The sequence below is a fragment of the Molothrus ater genome, chromosome 3 (genome assembly GCF_012460135.2).
Source record: "Molothrus ater isolate BHLD 08-10-18 breed brown headed cowbird chromosome 3, BPBGC_Mater_1.1, whole genome shotgun sequence".
Lineage (NCBI taxonomy): Eukaryota > Metazoa > Chordata > Aves > Passeriformes > Icteridae > Molothrus > Molothrus ater.
The window spans coordinates 9182933-9210279 of NC_050480.2; the positions used below are offsets into that span (position 1 = coordinate 9182933).

Sequence of the window (27347 nt, forward strand, 5' to 3'; positions counted from 1 at the left end):
GGCCACCACTCAGCTCTGCCTCACTCCCTTCCTGCCACCAACAAGGGAGACACCACAAATAAGACACCGTGGCGTTAAGGCCCTGCATTCAGGCAGGGCAGATTCCTCAAGAGGAAAGGGTAACTTTCCCCCTTTCCTGCCTTCAGCTGGCCCCACTCAGATGTGTCAGGTGCATCAGCAGCTCATTGCAGCCAGCCCTACAACCTCACTGTGATTGCTGTATCTGGAACAGCCCCACGAGCTCACCAGCATTTTTCCAAAGAATGCCTTGTGTTGACAGTGCTAACCAGTCTGCACAGCAGGAGGGGGGAAAAGCAGCTGGTAACTAATGCAGGGCTGTGGGGATTCATGGATGTGTGCATGGTTCTGGTTTTCTCTATATTGTCCTATAACCCATATGCATCACTGTGGGTTATGTTAGTGGAATTTTGCTGCTCAGCAGCTGTCCGGGCAATGTGAAGCCAGGCCCACTCATCCTTTTAACCATCAAAGGTACAATTCAATCCATTTATGGCTGCCTCGGGGCACTGCTCCACACATCTTTCACAGCAGCTGTGCCAGCTTGATTCATTCCCACCAACTTGACTCAGAAGCCATGCTCTAATCTGTATCTGCTGATTGATCAGGGGCTTAAAAATAAGTTGGATGACTTGACTGGTTCCTTGTTTCAGTTTCCCTGCTCAGTTATGCTTGTTTCAATCCCCCCCATGTCTTTGGTTGAGTGTTCCAATATGTCTTTTCTGTGGCAACGTAAGAAACATAACAACAGCTTCTCCTAACCACCGCCCTGTGCCTGGGAATGTGAGCCACAAACCCTTCCTTGGGCCTTGCTCTAATATGAAGAGTTCTGTACTTGAAAGATGGAGCTGAATTTGGCCATGGTAACCTCCATCTCCTTGCTAAAGTCTACTACACAAAGGTATTTGATGTACAGTTTTGGTCACTGGAAAGGAGATAAAGAAAACAGAAAATAAAATAAAATAAGCAGCCCGGCTCTGAATGGATCATAATTTATTATGAAGTAGGACAGACTTTGCTTTTAATGAAGACTGTTACTTGGGAGAACAGACTATCTCAATCTGCTCTCCAGGACTCATCCTATGAAACACCTGGCAGGTCCTATCAGAAGTTATTTGGCTCCCTCAGACTTTCCAGCCTTGGCAAATTACGAGCAGTAGGACGTGCAACTTTGTGCGTCATTTCATTTATTAGAATAATTTTTCCTCTTCCCCGACACTTTATGTGCTATGTTCTGTATTAATAGTGTAGTAACATTTCTCAATAGCACCATAATTTACTAATCCAACAAAGGGCAGGGATGTGCTTTGTATTTCAAGAATTGTGACCAATTCTCTCATCTCTCTCCCAGAGAAACCTGAGAATATTGTTCCCCCCCACATTGTGAAGTAAGAAGCAGAGCTTTCTCCCTGAAAATACCTGTCTTCCCTGTGAAGTGATCCTGGAGTTCCTCGTGCCTTTCATCCATCTGCTGTCAATTTAACTGGCTCCACGAGCTAGTGGCGCCTTTGTATGACCTTGCAAGCATTTACAAAATCTGGTTTCTATAAAAAAATAAGGGGTGATCCCTATGTTTACCCTCTTTCCCAACTAACCATGTTTTGTTACTACCAGCTTGTGCTAGAACATATCCACGTCCTCCCCACCAACTCAGGCCTGGATCTGGGATGCTCTGATGCCTTGGCCAAGTTTTCCAGCTGCCGAGGTGACCTCAGCGGAGCCGTCGCTGGCGCAGATGTGCGGCGGCTCTGCCCGGACCGCTGCGTTTCTGGAGACCTGGAGCACACTGCTGGGGCTCTGCAGCCCAGCAGATCTGGCAGAGCCTCCAGCACGGCTCAGACTGGGTGTGCACAGCCCAGACTGCCTCTGAACCCCTGGCTGGCACCACCTGGGCAGACCAACACACAGCTGGCCCTGCCCGGGGGCACCACGCAGGTGTCCGTCCGTGAGCTCGCAATCAACCTCACCCCAGAGGCCACCAGAGACACAGAAAAGATTTACAGGAAGCCATAGAAGGGTTTGGGTTGGAAGGGGCCTTAAATGTCATCTATGTGTGTCTGTATATAGCAGAGGGAATTGCCTTTTATGTCTGTCTTGAATCTTTGAGCTCGGGCTGACGGCGATGCCGGTCAGCTTTAACTCTGTGTGAGGCTCCATAAATGTGTGTCAGACCACATAACCCCAAAACAGGCATTTCTCTAGTGACATTTAGCCTTGGTTTTCCAAATGAACACACTGACTTGCAGCAAGGCAGTCTTTCACAGGATGGAACTGTAAGTATTTATTTACCCAGGGTGTAACTTTAATCTTTCATCAGAATGCAGATATGAGCTGCTTTATGACAGTTTGTAAACTTGCACTTTATAAAAATTTGGAAATAAAACCTTTGCCTAACAACAGTTGTGTTCTTGGAAATCAAGTTCCATCTACAGAAACCTTTTATGTTAGAGATACATCCCACATGTGAGTCATTGTTACAATTCAATAAATACTTTACAAAAATAATGCTAGCTTTTTTAAAAAATTAAGACACTTTAAGACACCAGTAGTTCCTCCCAGGAAGCTTCCCTTAAAGAATAGCTTCTGCTGTAGGACACTGCATTCAGCATGAGAAAAATGGGGGAAAAGGGCTGGTTGCATCTTTCAGCCCAGGGAACTTGTGGATTCCAGTTTTACTGTTCTCTAAAATAATAAACTCCCGTTTCTTAGAAGAAAGAAACAAGCAGATCCAAACATTCTTCATATTAAAAAGCTGGGAAGGAACTGTGATCTTTTTGGTCCTTTGACATGGATTCCTTCTCTGCCCTCACTCCTCCAAAGACTTACAGCATGCTCAGTTCACAGGTTCACAGCTGCTCTGGAAGCCCCAACAGCTGCGGCTCTGTATCAGAGATGTCTCCAGGAGGGGGCTGCTTGTAACTCTTGCAGAACCACTGCACCAGGACATCTTCTGGCCCGTAGGAAAACCCCAGCTACATCTTTCTGCAAGCCTACCCCAGGTGGACTGCAAATACCTGAGCTAGAAGGTAACAGGAAGAATTCCAAGAGGAAAAATCGGTAGGGATTTTCTATATTCACTTTTGACTATTGCCCTTCCAAAAAAAATTCTTCCCTCCTTAGATATGACTGGTCATGAAACCAATTATAGAGAAAACTGATGCTGTAGGTGCATTAATCTTGTAAACCATTCCCATATGGAAGAGTACATTCTTCAATCCTATTGTTTATAACAACTTTTAAGTATGTGCCTCCTCAGCTGGGGCCTTGGGGCCTGATGGTGATGGCAGCTAACCCCCACCCCCTTCATTAGGTTACAGATGGGAAATAAAATGAAATGCACATTATTACATGAATGTTATTGCAGTATAAAATCCTATCAGGACAAGACTTATGTATGTCTGTATGCAAAAATAGGTGTGTGTGAGACAGAGAGATATGTGCTTATAAATTACACACACTGTGAAAAATACTCGTGTATTATATTACAACTATATACATTCATTAGAAAGGAGCTGACCGGCCCCTGTCGAGGAGCCAGTGCAGCAGCCATCACCAGTTCTTTGGCATCCAGGAAACGAATGCTATTTTGCATCTGAAGAAAAGGAAAATCTTCTCAGTATTCCCTTGCTTCTTGAAACTGCTTGTAGTAGTCCTCGTCTGAGGGGTTTTCTGTACACTTCTGCCCGTTGTTGGGAGGCCGGGCTTCGTTGTAGCGGCTCCAGTCCCCCTTGCATATGATCCAAGGCAGAATGTCCACTTTGTAGTGGAGCTCTGCTGAGAATTCGATGCTGATCAGGTTGGGTGTCCCTGCCCCTTTGCCCCTGGTGATCAGCTGCATGTTGTCATCGTAGCAGCAGTGCTGTGCTGCCAGCGTGGTGCTCTCCAAGGACAGCATGGAGCGGATGCAGTACCGCGCCGTGGGCTTGTAGATCTCCAGCTTTTCCTTTGGACCACTCGCATCCTTCCAGCGGAAGTTCTTCCTCTTGAGCCGGTCAAAGATTTCAGCAGTGCTGTAGGCAACTTCTCTGGGGTAGGAGCAAGGGCAGCTGGGGAGGTCATTGACCACTTTGTGCATGTATTTCTTCAGGAACTCGCTCTTGCAGCTCATCCATCTCTCACAGCTATCAGTATCTGTTTCAGGGCAGGAAATGGAAACTTAAGATACATTAAGCAGCATCCCAGTTGGTGTGATCAGTGACAGCAACTGAGTCAAGTGTAGCTGTTCAGCACTGTTGCCCTGATTTTTAAAGTTTTTCTAAGCCTTCTGATGTTTACGTTCTTGTAACGAACTTTCTCACACACTTTATGTAAATAACTTATTGTTTTGCATTCTTTTATGGAAGGAGAGAAATTTAATAGACTATTGGTTTGTCCAGTGTCATTGGAGAGGTGGCACTGTCACCTTCCAATCCACTGGCACTTTTAGAAATCTATAAATGTTAGAGGCAGAAATTAAAAGTTCTCTTTTTACCATCAGAAAGCTGCGTGTCCGTGTCGTGTTATTTCGTGTCCTATAGTGACACAGCACCAATGCTCTGCTGCAGAAAGAAAGGGCAGTCACAGTTTGCTGCCCTGCCCACAGTGTACTACTGTGCTGTCCTGTCAGATAAAGAAATCACTTGTGACTGACTTCAGGGCTAGTCTGAGTTACAGGGCAGAACCAGGCCAGTAGGAATCTGTGACGCTTTTTCTACTCCACAAATTCTAATTAAGCTACTGATATCCCCATGTGGCACAAGAGACACTACCATAGGTTGGTAAGCAGCAGAAAAAGGGAAATCACAGTGATTTGGTGCCAGTTTCCAGTTAGAACCCTTAGTCAGAACACACTCAACAGGAAAAATGGCAGTCAGATGATGAAGCATTAAGTTTCAGATGATGCTAGAGATTCCAAGATAGCAAGCGAGGCCTCTATTACTCATTCTGAAGTACATTTTAGACCATAATTCAGTCTTTCTTTAAAGAACAAATACTTTTTTCTATTTGATATTCACTTTTCAAACATCAATATCTCAAACATGGAGACTGACATCTTATCTGGCAAATGCAGCCAAAATTGATCCAGGTTCTAAAAGGGCGTATGTGACGAAAGATCAGAGTGGCTGTACATCAGCAGGAGTTTATGGTGCCAGAGGCATGATGTATAGCTGGGATTAAAGAGATTTGTAGACCAGTAGCATATTTAACACCAGCACTTCATTATTTTGCAAGACTCTTGGGAGAATCTAGGTAAACATCTCCTGCCTAAAACATTATTTAAGGTGTCTATATCATCCTATGGGCTGTCAAAAACCACCTGCGTATCTTGCTCCACACTTACTTTAGGAGGACTCTGCAGGAGAGAAACTAACTGGGATCTAAAACTCTTACAGCACACATTCTTGCAAAATATTTACTTAGTGATCTGTGTCCTGTTTTTCTATCTCCTTAAAGAGTCCCATCCTGGCTGTCATTAACTATTGTGCTCTGCTCTCCCATAGTAGGGAGGTACTGGGTTACACTGTTGATTCAATTAATCCAGCATCCAGTGTCTCTGAGTGGCCACACTGTGGTTTCATTGAAGGGACGAAATCAGAACATTGCAGATGTTGGATTGAGTTTTAGATAGTTCAGAATCAAGCCATGCCCTATAAATTTGCTTTGGTTACTCCCACTGCAGCACACAGAGCTATAAAAGCAATGCATGCTCATAAAAGTCATTGTCTTTTTTTTTTTCTTTTGAATTTTTCTGATGTGACAGCTGTATTCTTTTATATGAAATGAAAATGCTTTTATAGGGTCTTCCATTCGAGGCTATTTAATAAAAATAATAAAGAGTGTTTGATTTCCCACCCCTCCATTACTGTGGAGTCTTACAGCTCTTTTCTGAATTAGGACAACAAATAACCCTTTTATGATGAAACAAGCACAGAACTTAAGAGGAGAAAGATTCTAGGACCAAAGCAAATTTTCAGATCACAAATGTGAGCAAGATAACAAATGGCTGTTACTAAATGCTAAACTCACTATCTCGATCCCACAGGACTAAGAAAATCCTAAGGAAGTCTCTTATCTGTTACTGAAGGATTGACTAGGCTGCTTACCAACTTCAAACAGTTTGGTTGCATTGAAGTCTTCACTCCCTGCAAGCAAGCTCACTTCTGTGGCAGCTGTCCGGAAGGTATCCTCGATCCCTAAGACAAACACAAGTTAGTGCTGCTGGTGTTTCCCCGCTCAAACACAATGGAACCAGCTGCCTCCTCGCCTCCCCTCCTTCCCCAGCCTCTGCAAGGTGCTTTGTTTTGGCAGGGAACCACCCTGGAGCTGCTGCTGGACTGTTCTTTTAAAACCATAATGACCAAGGAAGCTGTGCTGTTAATAAGGTAAACCAGAGTGTCAGAGCTGAAGGCAGGTGAGCAAGCTCATCTCTGCATGTGGGCAACCATTTCTCAAGGAAGTATGATGCTGTTACAAGAAGACTGATGCTTGTTGGTCTCTCCCAGTGCCAGGCAGTTAAAAGGTGTGAGTAGGCAAGAGATAACCAACCTGTTCCAAAAAATTCTATCCCCGTCACTTACAGCTGCCAAATAAAATATCATGATCTCAACATATCAGGATTTACCAGCAGCCTCCAGTTAATTGTTTGCTACCAGCTGAGAGACACAGAGATTCCCAGAAAAATGATCTTGCCAAAGTAAACATCCCTTTGTTGCTGCTTTAGTTCAGCCTACTGAGGTGCCCAGCATTGCTGTGCCTATGCAGGCTTAACACAAGTAGGTTTTTTTTTTTCCCTTTCCTCTCCATTGAATTAAAGGCCTCTAAAGAGAACTGAAAGATCTTTAATATGTGATAACTATATGGTTAATAATGAAGTCTATTCACCATCCATCTTCTTGCCAATGAACTTTCTCCTGATCTCCTGAACTGGGTCATAATAGTGGCTTGCAAAGCTTCAAAACAGCCTCAGGCCAATTTTCAACAAAATTATCATAGAGTTTTGCCTTAACTCCAGCACTAGATGTAGAATAATAGATACCCAAGAACCCATTACAAGGCAGTAATTCACTGCTGGAATTATAAACAGCAGAAGCTGAGCTTTGACCTTGTAATTTCAAAAATGTCAGCACAGCATCAAAGAGTGAATATATTTTGCTTGCTGATCGTTGGAGGTCTGTTGTATGACATAATATATTCTTTCAAGTTTGCCACTTTTTGGTGCTAGCTGGTAATAAATACTAGAGAATATAACTGGGGGTTACTTGCTTTTTTTCTGGAATTAACTCCTTATTATTGAGGTTTTAGGATGCATGAGAGCATGCAGAAACATCTTTCCCAGAACTGCCTCGCAGTTGTTGCTTTGCAATGGAGACATGGATCTATCTGCAAGTCAGAAACTTCTCTCCAACTCTCTCACCAAGTCTTCTAAGTCTCCTCTCCAGCACTGCTGACATTTCACTACCCATTAAAAAAAGCCTGACCTCCAGCTTAAAAATTTCTGCCTTTCTGAGTCATTGAGTAAACTGAGAGTAATGCATACCACCACGACTTGTGTTTTCACTTCTCTCTGATCTTGGGAAGTAATGAACTTGCACCTATCCTCTGCATTGTGGCAGCTACTGCATGACAAATTGGTCTAAATTTAAACACACAGCAACATTTAAAAAACAGTTTTCCACAGCAGCTTCAAATGTTCATGGTGTCGGCTTGAGTGCTCAGCTCTGATTTTGCCAAAGTGAAGATGGTAAGTGTGTGATGGTAAGGACACTTCAAAATGTCAAATCCTGTGAATGGATAGGAGCTAAGGCAAGGCTCCTTGGCCATATTTTCTGAATATATTCAAGCCAAAACTATACATTCCTTCATCCCTGTTCACAATGCAAGCAATGCCATCCCCTTCACAGCAAAACAGGAGCTCAATGAGGTAACAGCACAGCCAGCTGGAAATTCTAAAACAGCTCCAAATTTGTTTCAAGGGAGTAGATCACACCCTTTAGAATACAAAACACCCATGCACAAAAATGACTGCCACGACCTAGAGAAAGCCTGTACTTGTCTTTTAAGTCCAGGGGATGGTGAACTGCATCTAGCCGTGTATCATTACTACGAATAAACGGCGTCGAAAATCTCTTTTTCCCAACTGCACCCTTACCTTGCCATGGAGCACACAGCCCCCAGGCTCAGTGTGCAGGAGGGCTCTCTCCACCCCTTTCCACCCATCCCTGCTCCCCCTGGCAGCAGCTCCAGGAGCAGTTCCCACCTGGGCAGCTGGGCCTGTCGCAGGTGCGGGACTCGGTGGCGGTGCAGGCGTAGCCGCAGGACCGGGTGCGCTTCTGGCTGCCGCTGCCGCAGGTGACGCTGCACGGGGACCAGGGGCTCCAGTCGCCCTCACCATCCATGTAATCTGTTCACAGGACAAATGCGAGGAAGGAAATGAGGAAACAAAACTCCTGCTACCCAAAAACTACTGTGTGGTGGTTTTTATTAAGCAGGCAAAGCACGAATGGAATCCAGATGTCTCTACCTGAAGCTGGGGCTGAGTGCCAGGCGCGAGCCTGCTGCTTAAATGGTTTTCACACTTGGTGCTCCTCAGGGAAATGCACGCAACATTATTTGAAAAAATATTTCCTTTCTCTTTTGACCTTTTGGCTGCTGAGGATCCTCAGCTGCAAAGCTCGGTCGTGAACTAACAGTACACATCTATTCACGTCATTTCCCTGCATACAGGAATGTGTTTGTGGACCACAGACTAATCAGGCAAAGGAGAAATTGAGTTTTCTTTTTCATCTTTTCAAAGCACACAACAGTACTCAGTTTTTGGGCAAGATGCATGTTATGGGGAAGCTAGGGGTCATGAGTGAAAATCACAATTTTGTTTTTCAGTCCCTTGAACGAGGAATATTGCTATGAGAGCAGGGAAGTGCATGCTTTCCTTGCACCAAGAACAACATGCAATATTTAGTGTTTCGTGAGAATTATTAAATAACATCAAATCTGACTATTTACTAGAAGGAACCTTATGAAAAAGAAACATGATTTTGTTTTCTTCTGGCAGACAGACAAAGGCACTGGATGCCAAAACAAAAAGCTGATGTGCTGTGAGTACCCAAACCGCTCAGAATCAGCTTCCTTTGTGTGCTGTGTAAACTGTTGCACATCCCACCATGTGAAGGCCACCAAACAAAGCCCATGAACCTGTCCCAGCTTTCTTGCCTCCCCACTGGCCTCCCTAGCTGAGGGAACATTTGGCTTAATGGTTTTCCCTGCAGCCTACAGGAGATATTTTACTGTGATCATAACTTGCAGCTGTAGCTCCTTTGGGTTACACCGCCACTGACAGCAAAGCAAAATCTGGTTTAGTGGCTCTGAGGCAGCCCTGCTCTATAGCTCTAGGTGAGAGTACCTAAGCTACAGCAAAGCCAGGGAGGATCCCTGCCTTGCCTGGCCTCTGTGCTACACACTTTCCCCCAGGGCCATGTTGTCTGTGGGCTTCCTGAGCTGGTTAGCAGAACACGTAACTTGATTTGTTCCATATGCAACGACTGACAACAGCTCTGTGGGGTGCTATTAAACATTTATTGCCAGGAGTATGGGAAGGTTATAGATCTCACTCAGAGCAAGCTGCCTAGATGTGAGCTCCTCGTGGCAAGGACCTTATGTGTTTCTCCTCCTTTTTTGACAGGGCTGATGATGGGGAAGCCACCACACTGGAATCAGGTGTCTGCGGTGGGATGTGGGTGTGAACACGGCTAATGTCAGCGTGCAAGACCTGTGGTTCTGGGATTTGCCAGCAGGCAGGCACCACAGCAGTCCAAAAAAGGCATCAGGTGTCTCAGGAAGATGTGATCTGCCCACTTTGCCTGGCCCTGCTCTTCTTCCCAGCTCCTTTCCAATTCCTTTATCTCCATGTGGCTGGCAAGGAGGAGGGCAGGTGAGCAGGCACAATGCCTGTCAAACAGATGCCCAGGAAGGGCAGGGAGAGCCCTTGGCAGTGGCAGGAGGGGAGAGACACACACAGGAAAGGTATGAACATGTCAGTGGGTGGAACATCTACACCCTTCATGGGCAGGATCTGATACTGCATCCTTCTGGCAGCATTTTAGGTTAGACAAAAGGCCAGTAGTTGTTTCCAGCTAGCTGGATGCTCTGGTGTGCAGCAGGGAGCCCTAGGGTAATTTTTAGACCTACCTACCTTGTGTTTACAGTGCAGCACACTATTGAATATACCATGTTAGATTTTCAGCTGCAGCTCAACCTGTTCTTCCTATTTTCATATTTGTAATTCTTATGATTTTTCTATCACAATTAACTTATATGAATAACTACCTAAGATATGAATTCTTGGCAATAAACCCTGCCCACAAATAAATATAGGTACAAAAAGAAGGGATAGATTTAATCTTCTGGCCAAAAAATTTAATACATATGTATGTGTTTAAACACACTTTTATTCCACAGTTTTTATTCCATAAAAAACCCTCTCTTGATTTTTAAGATTCTAGTAGTTCAAGTCAGTAAAACCATGGAAGAATAAGTTTGTTTTACCCAGCCACTCTGCAGCATCTGGGGAATAACAACAGAAATGCCAGGGTAAAAGTACCATGGCTTTGACACCTTGTTCTGACTAAAAGTAATCTGTATTTACACACAAATTCAAGGGGCTCTTCCTGTGAGCACAGTTTAGCTCACCTCCCCTGGGTCATTCCCATGTGGATAGTCACAGCCTGTCAGGGCAGTGAATGGCTGTAGCTCTTCTCTGTTTCTAGTTTCTGCAACTATTTCATACAACAAGCTGAAAACAATTGTTTTCCCCATGACACATCTGGAAGAATATTACACACACAAATACACAATGTTCCTGCTGCACACGCCACTCCCCACACATGCACCAACATAACTCATCTTATTTGTGTATCCACCAAATACTACCACGTTTCAGATCTTGCTTATTTATCCAATAGTTATATTCTGGTTCCCAAACCACCACACGATTCTAAATTTGTACTTACCCTTACTCTAAAAATAAATATGAAACCTTGTTTCCTCCACTTTTTTTAAAAAAGCACACGTTGGACTAAAAAAGGCCCTCTTCTGGGATTCTGGTATGATTTTCAAGATTATAGACTTACTAGTGGAATGCAGCTACCACAGCACAGCTTGTCCATTTGCACAGATTTGTATTTGAAAGCTGATGAACAAAAGCCACATGCTGAAAAACTCTATTTTGGTTGAATCTCAGCCATGCCTCACCATACTCGTTCCCCCCCCACGCTTGTTTTTGACAATCCCAGGATGCCCACAGGAGGCCTGGAACACAAACCCACCGTACTCTGGCTGCTCCTTGGACTGGAAAGCCCGGTGACTGGGTGCATGGCTCTCCCACCCACCCAGAGGGTTTAGGAAGTTGCTGTCCTCAGTGGTGCTGTCGTATCTGTAGTCCTGGTCACCGCTGCTCATGCGAGTCAGAGTGGAGGACCTGTGCCACCAGCTCCTCCAGTCGGGCGACGGGGCTGGCCAGCTGGGCTTGCTGCCCTCCTTCTGCAGCTCCTTGTCTGGCTCTGTGTCAGGGCTGTCCACCACTTCAATGGTAACCTGTGGGATTCAGAGCAGACCAGCCTGACTGTCAGTGCCTCCTCTTTGTCAGGGGGGAAGCATTCCACACAGCAAAGACACGGTGTGGTGTTGGTGAGGGTCCCCGGGACGAGGGAAGAGATTAATCTGACTCCATTGTTCTCAGAAGGCTGATATCAATTCTATTCTATTCTATTCTATTCTATTCTATTCTATTCTATTCTATTCTATTCTATTCTATTCTATTCTATTCTATTCTAAATACAATACTAAAACTACACTAAAGAAATAGAGAAAGAATGCAGACAGAAGGTTTAAAATAACAAAAACTTGTAACTCCTCAGAGCCACGACACAGCTGGACTGTGACTGGCCATTAAGTTAAAACAATGCACATGAAACCAATCAAACATGCACCTGTTGGTAAACAATGTCTAAGCCACATCCCAAAGCAGCAAAACAGGGAGAAGCTGAGGCTTCTCAGCTTCCCAGGAGAAAATCCTGGGCAAAGAGGAATTTTCAGAAAATATCACGGTGACAGACAAGGTGCTGCCTGGCAAAGGGGCTGTGCAATAGCATGGGTCTGGCATGTTGTAAACCATATGTGGATTACTGAGCCCAGAGACATGCAGAGGCTGAGTGATTCCTTCTGCTACCTCTGCTGAATCAGACCTCGGAACCAAGGCTAAGAAAAATCCTGCACAAAATAATAACCAATGCTGTGCCTAAAACCCTCGCAGCAGAATTCTCTGCCTCATGGGGAAAATGTGTTTAGAGCCTAACATATATGACCAGGAAAAAGAAAACCAAAGCTGTGCTCTATGCTGAGGCTGAATTTGAGGCAAGCATAGAGCACACCAGTGTGCAGAGCCTGTTCCAAGGACTTGGGCTGACTCAAGATAAGCAAGGCCATGAGTGAGAAGGTCAAGAGGCAGAGCCCAGGTATTGCTGGGTTTGCATCTGTCTCGCCCCTCTGGCAGCAGCCCAGCTGTTACTGCTGCATGAAACCACACTTTGTGGCAGTGATGGGAGCCAGCAGCTCCTCTGACCATTGCTGAGTAAGCCACTTGCTGCAAAGCCCTTTAAGGCTGGTCCTTTTGTCATGCTGGGGGAGCATAATGACCTGTTATGGTCAACCTGTTTATGGCTTCTAAGAGAAGCCCAGAACCAAAATTCAGAGTTTGCTGCCCAGTTCCCTCACAGACATCACAAATGTCAATATCATTCTGCATAGGAGCAACCTTTGATTATTGCTTTCTGTGCTGAACAATGTGTAATTGTAAAACTCTTGGATAAATACTGTGTGTGCATATAGGTGGCCATTTAGGTAGAAGCAGAGACTCTCCATCAGAAACCTTGGCTCTGTGAGTCATGCAAGCATTGCCTGGCCACAGATAGATCATAAAATGCTCTGGTGTTTCAGGCTAATGTGGTTCAGTGATTACACTGGACTGGCTAAACAACCAGAAGTGACTGTCAGATCTATCTATAATGTTTAATAGGTACAGAGGCATTTTCAGCCTTTCAAGATGGTACACAATGAAAATCAGGTTGTATAAAACAGAAATAATGCATTGCTGTGCTAAAAGTAATTTACACAGCTCTGTGAATGTGCATTGTACATAAACTATTCGTTTTATATAATTGTTATTACTAAAATCACAAGACACACACAAGAAAAAGAAAGAAAAGGTCACAGCTACCTGTGATCCCCAGGCTGTGACACAGGAAGCAAAGCAGAACTGTTGTATCTTCAGAGCTGCAAACACAAACAATGCCCACACATCCTTTCTTTGGAGACAGGAGATTTTGGATCTATTTCATGCTTTGCATTTTACCATAGACCAGGCCATTGAAATGAAAAAAACTTGCAGGCTACTATGAAGCTCCACTGGGAAAAGAGCAAGAGCAAGGGAAAGTGCAGCTGTCAGCCTAATAGCTTCTTTACACAAAGGATATTTCACTCCCAGCCTAAATATGGAATTGGAATGGTTACTTCATTAAACCTCAGTTTCTACAGACCAAGAATGAAAATGGATTTCATAAGCTTGAAAACATCAGAGTCAGTTCAGGGATTCAAAATTGTTACCTCTATCCAAGCAAAACAGAGTTTTCACAATAAATGAAAGGAAATGGCCTTACTGAGCAGCAAACACTGCCAGTGGTGGGGCTTTAGTACTCCCCACCTGGAAATCAGTACAATTCTAGTATTTTAGCAGCAAGTATTTTTAGGACCACACTAACTGTCTGAGCAATGACTCAGCAAAGTGGAAAAAACAAACCCTCTGTTTTAAAAAAAAGATAATTGCTCCATATGCTTTGATAATCTGTAGCTGCATGAAAGTCAATCAGCATGAACTGGCATTATTTCAGCCAAGGACAATTTGAAGAACCACAAGAACTTTGATTTTAAATAATGATTGATGATGCCAAGTCAGCTTAAGGAAAAGACGGTTTGCAGGGACAAAGAAACATCTGCTGAGCTTGGTGCTACACTGGTGAGGAAAGGCAGGTGGAACACACACACTTCCAGCGTCACCAGACCTCCAGCAGTGCTCCACTAACTTACTTCCAAGACTATGTCTGTGCAATATCTGGGAATATCTGTGCAATCAGCCACTTCAGTCTGTTTTTTACCTCTGAGGAACCTCATTAGAAAGGCCTCTAAAATGAGTTTTCCGACACATAGCCAATTTAAAAACCAAAAATGGCAGAAGCAAAATCCAGTGCGGTAGTCTGACACATACCTATGTTCCCCTCTGCACTGCTTTAAGCTTTGATTACCAAGGTGTTTATTGTGGAATAAAAATCATACAGTGAAAAAAAATCTGTAAAGAATCCTGAGATTGTCTGAACTGCCGCTCTTGGAAATTAGAAGCCAACTTCAATTGACTTTGGTGTTTTCAGGGACTTGGCTTAACGGACCTTCCAGAGGCATAATCCTAGTAAATCCCTCCTCCACTCTATGACCCAGAAATTAGGGCAGAATTGTGAGAAGAGCCTGCTGTTTCAGGTGAGCAATTGCTCCCTTATCCCACTCTAAAATTTTGAAAAATGAGCTTTCACTGAGTTCTTCCCAGGTCTCACAGATAGACTTACAGTGTTAGCCCATGACTGCACTTACACATATGCTTGTACACATACAGGGCACTGAAATATGTAACTTGTGTGATCAGTTTCTATATTGGGAGCTGTTTATAAAAAGGAATAAAGGAATCAGGAATTAGAGAATGAAGATCAAGAACTAGAGTAATACAAACCAGGCGTTTAGAGAAGCTCTGGAAAAGCTTTCATACTGTGTAAGTAGTCCAACAAAAACATGTTCTCTTAAAAATTAAAAAACAGGTCTGGTTTAGCAGTTCTATCTTGGAGCCCATTTGAGAGCTGATTTCTTCTTCCAGTGATTATCAAAACTGTAAAGATTTTTCTCAAGCTTCCCAAAATGTCTGTGGTAACACAGTCCTTGTATAAATCCACAATCATCCCCAGAAGTATCCAAACCTAAAATAAAGCCACTTCTTTTATGGTTGTATGAGCGAGGAATAAGGACATTCATCTGAAAACTGTTAAAAACAATTGGCGTGGGCACATTAAACCAACAGATTTGCAGGCAATTTCTAATGAAACAAGTGTATCATGCACAGATGTCTCCAGACACCAACATCCAATTTTCTCCTGGCCAAAAATATACAGAAGATAAATATTATCCCAGCCTGCTAGAGTGCACAAAAAGTTCTGTGTTCTTTGTCCTGTTTACTGAGACAATGTTTCTGAATTCACTTTATTGGCGTAAACATTGCCCTAAGTGACCAGAAGATTATGTTTCAGGAAGAAGTATGTTTGTGATGTTGTGCAAGCAGCAGATCCTACAACCTTTCTATCCTGTTTTTTTTCATGCAATAGATGCAAATTTTCAATAGAGAACTTGCCATTCTGGGTGTAAGTCAGCAGTGAGTTAAGAAGAACAGAAGAACAGGAACAAGGTCAGTACGAGATTGAAAGGGTACATCTGGCTTTACATGACATCATTTTAATGAAAATGCTATCAGTGACAGTGACAGTGACAGCAATTTACTTCTGGCTGTGTCACGTCACTTAGAAAAAGTTTTCTGGGCTTGAAAAGTGAAGCTTTGCAAAGAAGACAATGTGACTTGAGACCTGAAACTTCTATTTAATGTTGTCAATCCAATTTGCAATCTCTGATGAGCACAAATGAACCCCAGAAATAAAAATGTGTTCCAGCCCTGAATTCTGCATTCTGCAGTGAGCTCTTGTTACAGCATGACACAAAGAAACCTGCACAGCTCTGGTGTTGGCAGGGGCTTAACCTCGGCACCCTGGACTTAGGATCTGCCCACACAAGGAAGGCTCTGCAGCTGGAACAACCTGCAAGCTCCTGCAAGGCCCCACTGTGCTTCCAGTGCTGAACCTCAAGGCATTAAACCTTACAGGCATTACAAGAAACAAGCAGTACTGGAGCCCTCTGGCTCTTCCTGTGCTAAATTAGAGATGAGACTGGTAGGACTGGTCAGACACTGTTGAGTCTTTTGTGACAACACCAAAAGGGTGTTGCTTTCCAATGCACTGAAACCAGCAGCTTCAAAGGACAAATATAAATGATAGCTAAAATGTTCATCTAATAAAATATGTGAAAAGTGACATTGTGATGCAGGTGGAGGTGAGGGAAATGTCCATGGGTGAACCTGGAGAGGAGCTGAGGCCTGCAGTTCTTTTTTCAAAGCAGATCACACAGCCTTGTTTCTCTGTAGTTGTGTATTTTTGTGTAGATGTGTTTCTAAGAGAAGGCAGTAACCCAGTAGGTATCAAAGAGAGAAAATAGATAACAAGTAGATAACACAGCAAACACAGCAGCACAGGAGTGGTGTGGCTGGTGAATATGGCCACAGGCCTCATGGCAAATGGCAAAGACCAAGCAGGCATTAACTACTTCTGCTTTAAAACCACTCCTGTCGATTAACATGGTTATCAACATGGTTTTAAACAGGAATCCCACCTGTTTCTGTGCAGTTTTCACCCAGAACCTGTCACCTCATCGAAAAGTTTAACACGTCCATTAATCCATTACAACTGGAGCTCACCCAGCTGGGCTTCAGCTCTATTGGTCATGAAGCTTGACCAAGACCTAAGTTCAGTGAGGAACATTAATATCAACAAAATGCCCTTATTGCCCTGCAGCTGTGACAAGGCTGAATGGGGCTCTGAACAACCTGATCTAGTGGAAGGTGTCTCTGCCCATGGCAGGGGGACTTAAACTAGATGATCTTGAAGGTCCTTCCCAACCCAAACCACTCCATGGTTCTATGAGTTTTCCCTTTTCTGCTCATTTGTCATGGTGTCAAGCACTGCTGGGGAAGCAGCAAAGCAGTGCCACAACAGAGCAGCACACTCCCTGACCCTGTTTCAGCACACAAACCTGAGAAACCACTAATTAAAAAAAAAGGTGAGGGACAAGAGCAAGAGTTCAATTGTAGGTTGAAACATCTGGCTCCAAACAGAGGGTTGGCTGCTGAGAGGTTGTAGAGGCTGCTTGAAACAGACAAGAAAAACCCATCAGAAATGGAAAACAGGCAAGTTCCTCCCATGTGACTTCATTCTGCTGCTCAGGGGAAAGAACAATTCTGACTTTGAATAACAACCCTGAGCAATTTCAGGGTCTGCCTAGGCATCCCTTGGCTGGTCTGTCAGACAAGTGCAAACCTCGACAGCAGGGATTTTCCACTTGTGAAAGGAACTGAAAAAAAAGTGTAATCAGTTTTTATGATCACCTTCTCATCTAGAAGTCTTCCAGGCATTGACAGAATCGTTAAAATGACAAAAAAGAAAACAAAATACCCCAAACCAAGCAGCCAGTCTGTGCTCACTGTGGTTACTCTCAACAACCAGTGTGGAAGCACAGCTGAAGCATAAAATGCCACTTTAAATGATGGGACATTTTACAAGGCTAGAGCACCACAGGAAGGCCAAAGAGGGCTGTCCTGGTCATGTATGCAAAGAGTAATTTGGGTTACTGCAGCCTTGACTGCTGCTTCTGAGGGTTTTCTAGAGACAGTCTGCTGTACTGACATTATCATCTGCTAAATATGGCAGTACCTGGGGTAATCTGAATTCCTCTGATGGTGTTCTGATACTCACTTTTAGTTCATCACTAAAAGAGCACATACCAGGGCATGATACAGCAAGCACCATCTCACAGGAACCAGAGAAGAAATGGCCCTAAAGAGAACTCACTGGAGTATTTTTTCCACCTGCTTTTTTGGAAGAATTTTGTGCCTCTTTCTTGGATTTTTAATTCCCAGGTATAATTTCCATTAAAAAATGTTATTTTTGGTTTATGCAGTGGAAGGGAAAAGAGGTTTTGAGTCTTTGAGAAGAAAATGTGGCCATTGTGCTATCTTAAAACAGAGGCTTCTGTTTTCTCCTATCCAGCCTCTCAGTCCTAGGAGGACTCTTTAAATCAACACTCCCAGAATTGTAACTTACAGATCTGGGAGCCGTTGTGCAAAAAGAAAAATAAGCATCAATTCTGTTTTCACCTGCCAAATAGCTGATGAGAAATTTGCAAGTCAACAAGTGTCTCTATTTCTGTGCAGGTCAGTATAGTACTGTTTAACAAGCAAGAATTCACTATAATCCTGTTTTTTTGTAAAAGAGTAGGCCAACTTTTACAACCTTTAGGCAAAAAAATAAACTTTCTCTGACTCTGTAAGGAATTAATGGGAGTTTTATGTCCATGAGGCTTGACCAGCTGTAAGACTGTCAAACAAGAACTTAAAGAAGCTTTGTGTAATCACTATTTACTCACCTAAATAAGCAGAGTAAATTCAGAGTAAATAAAATCCAGAATTTAGGGAGTCTCTTTCTGAAAGGGCTCAACCTTGTGCACAAGAGCTCTGGGATCAATGTTGCCCCTTTCCAGTTTACAGGACCAGTCTTCCCAGTTCTCAGAGTCCAGCAAAACTGCTGACAGAGCTGCTGACATATTTCCAAGATTGGGTGGTGGAAAAAAAGAGGTCTTAGCAGCAGCAGCAGTCACTATGAAAACAAGCCAGGGAACTGTTTCCATCTCTTTTATCCCTGTGTCTAAACTTGGTACGCTGTCACCACTCAGGAAAGGTTTTTGTTTCCTCCTGTCCTCCCCTGCAGTTTACAGACTGTTCAAATAGTGATGTTGCACGATTTGCCTCACGCCACAATCTGGGGTCCCTGCAGCTTCCAATCTTCCCTTCTGTCTTAGGTCACAAGATGTGACTGGGGGTGTGTATTCTACTGCCCTCTGTTAGGGGTGGGGCAGTTGTCTTCTGTTCACTGGGCAGTTTTCTTTATCTCCCACAGCCAATCCTCCCTCTGGGGAGATACCTTCTGTTCATGGCCTGTGAGTGTCACTGCGTGGCTGATAAAATTCCATCATGCCATGGGGAGATGCTCCGCCCAGAGGGAGGAGCCAAGCATTCCTACCTGGATATAATCTGAGGTTTGGAACACCACAGCAGCCTTTTCCACTGGATTCCTAGGGGAGCAGCCCTTTCCCACTGGATTCCCAGAGGAAGACCAGGCCCATCTACACCTCCACTGGACCTTCAGAGGAAAACTCCACCCTTCTCCAGGATCCCTGCTCCAGCAGAACCACACCTGGAACATCAGGAGGGCTGCTGCCACCATTGAATGGGACTGCTGCCACTACCCTGACCCACAGGCTGTCAGGTCGTATTCTGACTCTGTCAGTGTTGATTTATTTGTACTATTGCACTTGTATTTTAATTTCCCTAGTAAAGAATTGTTATTCCTATTCCCATATCTTTGCCTGAGAGCCCCTTAATTTCAAAATGATAATTCGGAGGAAAGGGATTTACATTTTCCATTTCAAGGGAGGCTCCTGCCTTCCTTAGCAGACTCCTGTCTTTTCAAACCAAGATACCTTCCTAAATCTTACTGAAATGGTTCTCCTAGCACAAGAGATGTGTTCCATCACCACATATTGAACATGTTTACTCCCTCGGCCTGTCAAGTATTAGACCTGCCCTTGAGCCCAAATCTGTGAGACTTCTTAATGGCCCAACTCATCTATGGTGAATGCAAGGAAGTGATGCTGTGGAGGCAGCTTCTTCTCACCTAGTTATGGGTAAGAATCATGCACTGGTTTGGGTTGGAAGGGGTCTTAAGGATCATCTCATTCTACTCCCCTGCCATGGTCAGGGACACCTTCCATCAGACCAGGTTGCTCAGAGCCCCATCCAGCCTGGCCTTGAACACTTTCGGAGATGGGGCAGTCACAGCTTCTCTAGGCAACACCTGAGCCAGGGCCTCACCACCCTGAGAATAAAGAATTATCCTCCTAAAACTACTTGCTAAAGCTACTAAACTTATCCTCTGCCAGTTTAAAGCCATTCTCTCTTGTCCTATCACTCCATGCCCTTGTGAAAAGTCCCTCTCCAGCCTTCTTGGAGCCCCTTTAGCACTGGAAGGCGCTCTAAGGTCTCCTCTGAGCCTTCTTTTCTCCAGGCTGCACATCCCCAGCCCTTCCAGCCTGTCTCCAGAGCAGAGGTGCTCCAGCGCTCTTGAGCATGCTGGCCTCTCCCCAGCAGATCTGTTACATCTATATATACATACTTCTTAGACATATCAAAAGGATGGTAATTTTGTGGGCTGGGGGACTATAAGAAGCCAGGAATTAATTTAACCAAAAAACCAGATCTATTAGTGCATTGTTTTTATAGGCAGAAGAACATTTGAATTTATTGTTTTGGTTAAAAAAGACTGCTTATTAATGCCAATTTTGCTTTAAGGCTCTGAATTAAAAACAAATCACTCATTTTTTCCTCTTTCCGATCCTTGAAGTTTCAAGATGCAAGTGGCTTGTTAGAGGCCGTTCCAAACCCAAGAACTGTTTGAGGAATAACATATAACAAAGTTTTTTGCAGACAACTTTTTTATACTACAAGCAGCTGCTACAGAAATTAACTCTAAGTCTCACTTCCATACAGAAGAATGCATTTTGAGCTGAAACTGAAATACTTCTTCTCTGTTAGCCTTTGGGGATGGTTGCATTTTATAATAGTTTACAAAATGCAAACCTGTTCACAAACAAATTTTACAACAGTAAATTGAAGGCAGAAATTAAAATACCCATTTATTTTCAATGAAGTTAATATGCTCCAAAATGGCAATCACAAAGATGGGTTCAGTATCACAAGCAGGTCTACATTGATCTCCACACTTATGCAATCCACACTATTCAAGAAGAAATTCAGAAAAAAATTGCAATATGTGGATTAACTTAGAGAGAAAAAGTATGCATTATATATATTTAATATATAATACTGTTATACATTATATTGGACTATATAGATTCTCTGTTGGTAGAGATGGATTGTTCTGGCTGTGTATCATGGAAGCCAGGCTCAAAGTTGTCTTGGCTCAGTAAAATAACTTTGTGTAACTTATAAAATAGTCAGATATTAGCATAAATTTGTACCTGAATGTTGGGATTCTGCCCATTGATATCTGCTTTGGACAGGTCAGGGAAGTTTGGGAGGTCCAGGAGAAAAGACCTGGGTCCATCTCTTTGCAAGGCCGTATGCCCGCTCTCCTGCCTGAACTGCTCCTTGGGAAATGGCCGGTGGGCAGCCTGGAGATTGGGGTATTCTCCTCGCTCCTCGGGGTTCAGGGTGAAACTGTCTTCAGGAGAATGGTCCTCTGCAGTCAGTGTGCTCTAGGGAAGAAAAGCAAGGCCCAATAACGACAACTGAGAGCGTGCAGTCCTGCCAGTGCCTCCATCCCTCCAGTAGCTGCAGCCTTACAGCACCCAGACCCACAGCTCACTACTGACACACAGATCTGTAACCAGCTGACACAAGATAAAACTGAGTCAGACTTGGGGACTTTAGTTCTTCCAGGCTCCTGAACCATTCCAGCCTTGTGGTGAGCACCTACACATGGACACAAGCATCAGACTTAAAACAAACCTAGAAACATGAGGCTCTGAAGTAACCTCTGGGAAATCAAATTGTACCACATTAAACATGTCCCTAAAAATGCTGAAAGGCATCCATCTTAAATCATTTCAGTTTGCTTTGTTCCAAAGCTAAGCAAAAACACTGACTGCTAAGGCCATGTTGAAATTTATGGTATTAAAAGATCCTACCGCTGAGCTGGCAACCTCCCCTTCTCTCCCCTCAGTCTGCAACAACTTCCATCTCGTCTCTGTGTTCCTCACCCAATTTCTCTGGTCTTGAACATCTGAACCTTCCTTCCTCTGGGATCTCATTTTCATGTTTGCCTAACGGTGGGATTGAATTTCACCAAGCTGTGGGTCAGTGGTTAATGCTTTTGTTATTGTTGAGCGTACTTCTGGGTTTTGTAGTACATTGCAGCAGGCTGCCTCTGAACCAGTAGCACTGCTGCCACTGCCTTTGACCTCACCAAGGAGACACATTTAGTATCAAAACACTGGCTCCCTGGGTTAGGACTGGCCTGGGGGACTTGGGGGAAAAACAGCAGAGAAGTCCAATCTTCTTATGGCTACAAAAAAAAAAAAAAAAAAAAAAGAAAAAAAATGGAAGGAAAAAAAAAAGGCATGGGGTAGATTCCACACAGGTTTTGGGTTTGACTCAGCTGAAAAAATTTTAGCTTGAGGTCTTAGTATGACTGCCTGGGGAGTTTTTATTTTCAGTTCATAAAGAGACAGCAAGCATGGAGAGGGTAAATGTTAAAGACCTATCTTTTAAAACAAGCACAATTAAAGTGGAATGGCCACATGTGGTTCTGGCTCTACTGAAGCATATTTTCGCCAGCGTTTCTGGTTAAACGCAATCTCCATCCAGCTCCCCTGGTTCAAATTAAGCCACAGCATACCTTTAGCTAAGCTCTCAGATAGATAACAGCTCCAATGCTTTTTCTTTTATTTTGTGTTTATTTGCTTAGAAGGTTCTAAATTGACCTTTAAAGGGATGTTAGAATAAAACCTGTGCACGTTACAGAAAAATATTCACTGAGTTAAACTAAGCTTGAAGAATTAATCTTGGACTAAGTGAAATTGTCTCGAGTAAAAATGAAGGTAGTTCTCCTCTACCCTCCTCACTGCACCCTATTTGTAAAGAGCAAATTTAGCAGAATTAATACTGTTGTTGCATTGTCATTCCCAGAACAGTTACACTCTGAAAGTGCCAAAAGGGTAATCTTATACATCTACAGCACAGGTCCAAATTCTGAATTAGTGTATATGTGCAGTGCTAAAAATGTGTATGCTCCTGACAGTCTGCTTTGCTTGAAGGCTAAAACAGGCTCTTCTCTTTGCTGGAGACCAGGAAGGACTCTCAGATGCCTTTGGTGGCCCACCCATTATTCAATACAAAGTAGAAAGCAGATCACACAGCAGGAAGCTCTGGGAAATTAAACTGACGGCCACTTAGCTAACTTTAGGTTCCTTACTCATATGCTACTGCTTTAACTTAACAGTTTTCAGATAGAATTTAACATGCTTGGTGCATGAGGATTAAATGGCTTTTCGGTTATGTCTGACTAACAACAGGGCGTAATAGTGCTGTGATTAAATTACTTCAGTTAGGAGGAACAGGAAAAATGTGGTACTTAACTATTTTTAGTGGGGTATCATGCCCATAATCTTACCTTTATTAAAAATAAAGTAAGATTTTATTAAAAACTAATAAAATTCTCACATACGATTCCATCCTTTCCCTATATGCCTGCTCCTTCAGGAGCATCCTGCTTCTCTCCACATTAACATATCATGCAGCCAGAGCTGGCCAAGGCCTTTGGAGAGCCAGGTTTAAGTCTCTGACCAGACTTGGTGTGTGATCCTGACAGGTCACGCTCTGCTGGTGCCTCAGTGGGGATAACAGCACTTCCCCTCCTCACTGTGATGTTTGCGGGGAGCTCAGCAACTACAATAATAAGGGCCATATAAAAAGTTTTTAATAGTGTCAAACAGATGGAATATCACATGGAGTTAGTTAGGAAATTGTCATGGTGAAGTAATGACATCAGGCTGATCGGGCCCACTACCAAGCTGCTTGGGGCAGGGGCTGTCCTTAATTACAGACCCAGCGAGACGGGGCTGCTCCACACTGGAAAGGAAAACAGGGGGGACAAGATAACTGCTCCATCACAAAGGCTGCTGCAGGCAAGGGAGGAGGATGGAGCCCTCTGCTTGCCCAGGGTGGACATGACCAAGAGACCCCAGTGACACATCAGGTGCACATTTCTGATGGCAGCCGAGCCCCAGGGTGGCACATGGAGCTTGACTTCAAGAGCAGGGCTGGCTAATGCCTGGCAGGAATGACCCAGGTTAAGGAGTGCTCTGCCCAGAGGCAGGGCTGTCCCTCACAGTCCCTTCTGCGCTGGGAAAGGACTTTAGGAGCTCTTGGGCCTCTGTGTTGTACTGCAAATGGAAATGCTCAGTGTGTGCGATCGTTCCAGTTATCCGCTCGTGGTACGATGAGTGAACAGACATTTGTTTCCAGTTAATAAAATGAAGAGAATGTCCATTTTTTTAGGAAGATACTTCTTGGTGTCATGTCTAAGCTGACCTGCAGTGTTATTAGAAATGTGCATTTCTGGTAAAAAGATTAAAGAGGCTGCCAAAAATAAAAGTGAGCTTGAACTGCATGTGAAGAGAAGACTGTGCTCACCCTGTGCTACTGCATTAGCTCTGCAAGGGCTCTTCCAAGACCCATCTAGCAGGAAAAAGTTTGTCCTTATTGCAATGCCAGCATCCTTTCTGAAGAAAGCAGGGTTTGTGTTCCAAAGCTAATAGATGAAATTTGATTTTTTCTTTTGAGGGGGATATTCTACTTTCCTTACTTTTACGTTATTTCCCATGTTTATATTTCACACTGTTTATTTTTAGGTGTACACAATTTTATTACTGATGCTTTTGGGAAAGCAGTGTTGTTTGCCTTCCTTTAAAAGCTATGTCACTTCATTCAGAACTACTGACTCAGTTTCTTTGAAGTTATGACATTTCTAATTCAAGCACACTGGTTTCTTACTCAAATGATGCATCTGCTCTAAGTATTTTAAGATAAAACACTTTTACCCTCTTCATTTAAAAGGATTATTCACAATGTTTAGACTTTCCATTAAGATGATTTTAAGAGGTTACTCATACTGGCTGTAAGCTACAGTTCTGCAAGCCCCATGGGATCAGATAATTATAGAAATTCCTAATACAAAAACAGCTTAGGATTTTTGAGTGTTCCAAGTGTGGACAGTATATAAAGACAGGAAGATATAGCCCATTGCCATGGGTTGTGTGAGAAAGCAATGAAATAAACCCTTCAGAGAGAATCTGACACATTGTTGGCATTAAAGAATGAAACACATTGCAACACCCATCTCTGAAAGATGGAGGGCAATAGGTCAGTACATATCAATGTGTCTGTGTCCATCTATAAACCACAAAAGAAGAGCAATTCACAGGATTTTGTGAGGATAATTTTCAGTGATCCAGGAGGGACTTGCACTATGGCAGGGTTTAAGGCCCCAAGGGACAACCCTGCATGCAGGAAAAATGTTCTGCCTGATATTGCAGGTTAACTCTCCAATAATCAGAGTGGTATTTTAACACCCTCCTTGGCCTTCCCATCATGTTTCTCCCTCTGTCACAACAGACATGAGGTGCAGGGAAATGGACTATTTCTCTTCCCCACAGAAAGCTAAACAGAAACGGGAACTTGTAAAAATACCAAACTAGGGGAAAAGGGAATTTCTCTGCAATTTTGGCAAGTAAGGAGTCCATCTCCCTCCCCTCTTCCTTATTTTAATACCATTTCCAGTTCTGGAAAAACAACCAAGACAGAGAGTAAGTGAGGAATGACTGTAAATATAGAAAATATTCTGAAGCAGTTGCTCTTTCTCTGCCCTTCATATTTATTACTTTCCTTCACTCCCTACTTGCCAAAGCAAGAGCACATTCGCAACCACTGCTAATTATGGAGTTGAGAGGATTTTAGAAAACTGATACAATTTACATTCTAATAGCTCCCAGGCAGCAAGGGAATCTCTTACTAAATCCCTGCTGCAGCTACATTGCTTTCTTATTTCTTGTATACTCCTTTGAAATATCTTGTAAAATGATCTTGACAAGAGGTCTTGAATTAAAAAGCGAGGGTCTGTCACTGCACTTTCATGATGCACCTGTACAGCATCTTCAATCACCAGCAACAAAGAACTTTTATTTATTAGGAAACTTCACAGATGCTGTATTGCTATCAGAGACAAAATGAGGCCTGAGGCCTTCACAGAAAACCATTTTAGCCATTAGGAGTGGTTTCATTTCCCACCTGCCCAAACAGATTGTTTTCATTTCGAAGGCTGTTGTGGGTTTTCAGGTTAGTGCTAAATGATCACTTTAAAATTAACCAGTCTTGGGAGGCTGAGTAACACACCAGGATACTACATGAGACTCTTACAGGCACAGATCCAAGATGTGTAACAAACTTGGGTGATCTAATTCCTGGAGTTTATTTATGTTTTGCATCTATCATGAGTATAAACAGCACCTATCAGGCATGTGAAAGGAGCAGGCAGTGAGGGTAACAGCTGAGAAACATTATCAGAGACACACAGAGAAAGATTTCTTTTATGATTAATGCCACATACAGTCCAGGCAGTCAGACAGGAAGTCAGACCAGAGGGGTGTTACATCAACCACTCTAAGACATTTTAATTTTTCCTTAAAATGAGCTTGCCCCTCACTCACATATTGCAGTAAAGGGAAAAACATTACTTATCTTTAGAAAACTGCACAAACTAATTGTTCCAATAATAAAGACTGCATTTTAGATAATCACTCCTAACAAATAATTTAAAACAGATGGCATTGGCTAGTATGTACACAATTGTTTTCACTAAGCAGGTCCAAAATAGAGCATCTGCTTTAAACATCATGCAAATAAAAGATGAATCACTGATAACAGTCGATAATATAATGATAATAATAACAATAATAAAGTTCTGTTAATCATGGTCTGTGTTTTAACAGTTCTCTATTATTATTCAATTCTCCAGGAAAATTGGTAAAATGACAGTGTAAGCAGTTCTAACTTGCACTACACCTGCCTGTGTGACTATGTGGCCATGGACAGACCAAATCCAGTCACTCCATAGTGTTCTGCTCTGGGACACTGGAACTTCAGGGGCTGTACGGCTCTGGAAGAGATTCTGTCTCTGTGGAAAACAGGATGGAGTCACAAATACTGCTGCAAGTAAGAAGTTCAGGGCAGACATCAATCCACAGTCACTGTTGATGGAGTGGCTTCTGCACATGCTGGTGCCAGTGGCAAACTGAAGTGCTGGGGGTGCCCCGGCACACACCCAGTGCACCCCAGCTGGTTGTTTGCCTTATGCTGAAATAGCTCTCAGGAGCTGCATACAGCAGAACCAGGATCTCCAAGCATCTGGGCACATTCATCACAGAATCACAGCTTTTGAATTTTAGGCTTTCGACACTATAAACTTGTCTGTGCAGCCCTCGTGGCTACACAGAAAATCCTGATGACTGAATGTGTGGCCAGGACATGTGTTATGAGTGCAGAGATCCTCAGGCTGTAGGGCTGAGGGTCCCATCATCTAGGAGGTACCAGACACCTCTTTTGAGGCACGTGGCTAACACTACATCAGGACCCTCTGCAGTGGAGGAAAAGTCTGTTGTTGCCTCGTTGAACCTTGTGAACTGATACCTCCTGAGTGCCAGAGCAGCTCTAACACCATTCCTCCCCTACTGAGCCAATTTATTCACTTGCA

The 27347-nt window shown here is 43.4% G+C and overlaps 1 protein-coding gene across 1 annotated transcript in view; it reads right to left on the reverse strand.

Moving 5' to 3' along the window:
* Window positions 1-2269: 2269 nt before the first annotated feature.
* ISM1 (isthmin 1) overlaps window positions 2270-27347 on the reverse strand; it is a 40906-nt gene continuing 15828 nt past the window's right edge. Inside the window, exons 2-6 of the mRNA XM_036380405.2 lie at window positions 21058-21294; window positions 11319-11586; window positions 8255-8398; window positions 6102-6191; window positions 2270-4149 (exon numbers count right to left, since the gene is read on the reverse strand). Coding sequence (XP_036236298.1) covers window positions 3632-4149; window positions 6102-6191; window positions 8255-8398; window positions 11319-11586; window positions 21058-21294 — 1257 coding nt within the window. The 3' untranslated portion in view covers window positions 2270-3631. The remainder of the gene's footprint in view (window positions 4150-6101; window positions 6192-8254; window positions 8399-11318; window positions 11587-21057; window positions 21295-27347) is intronic.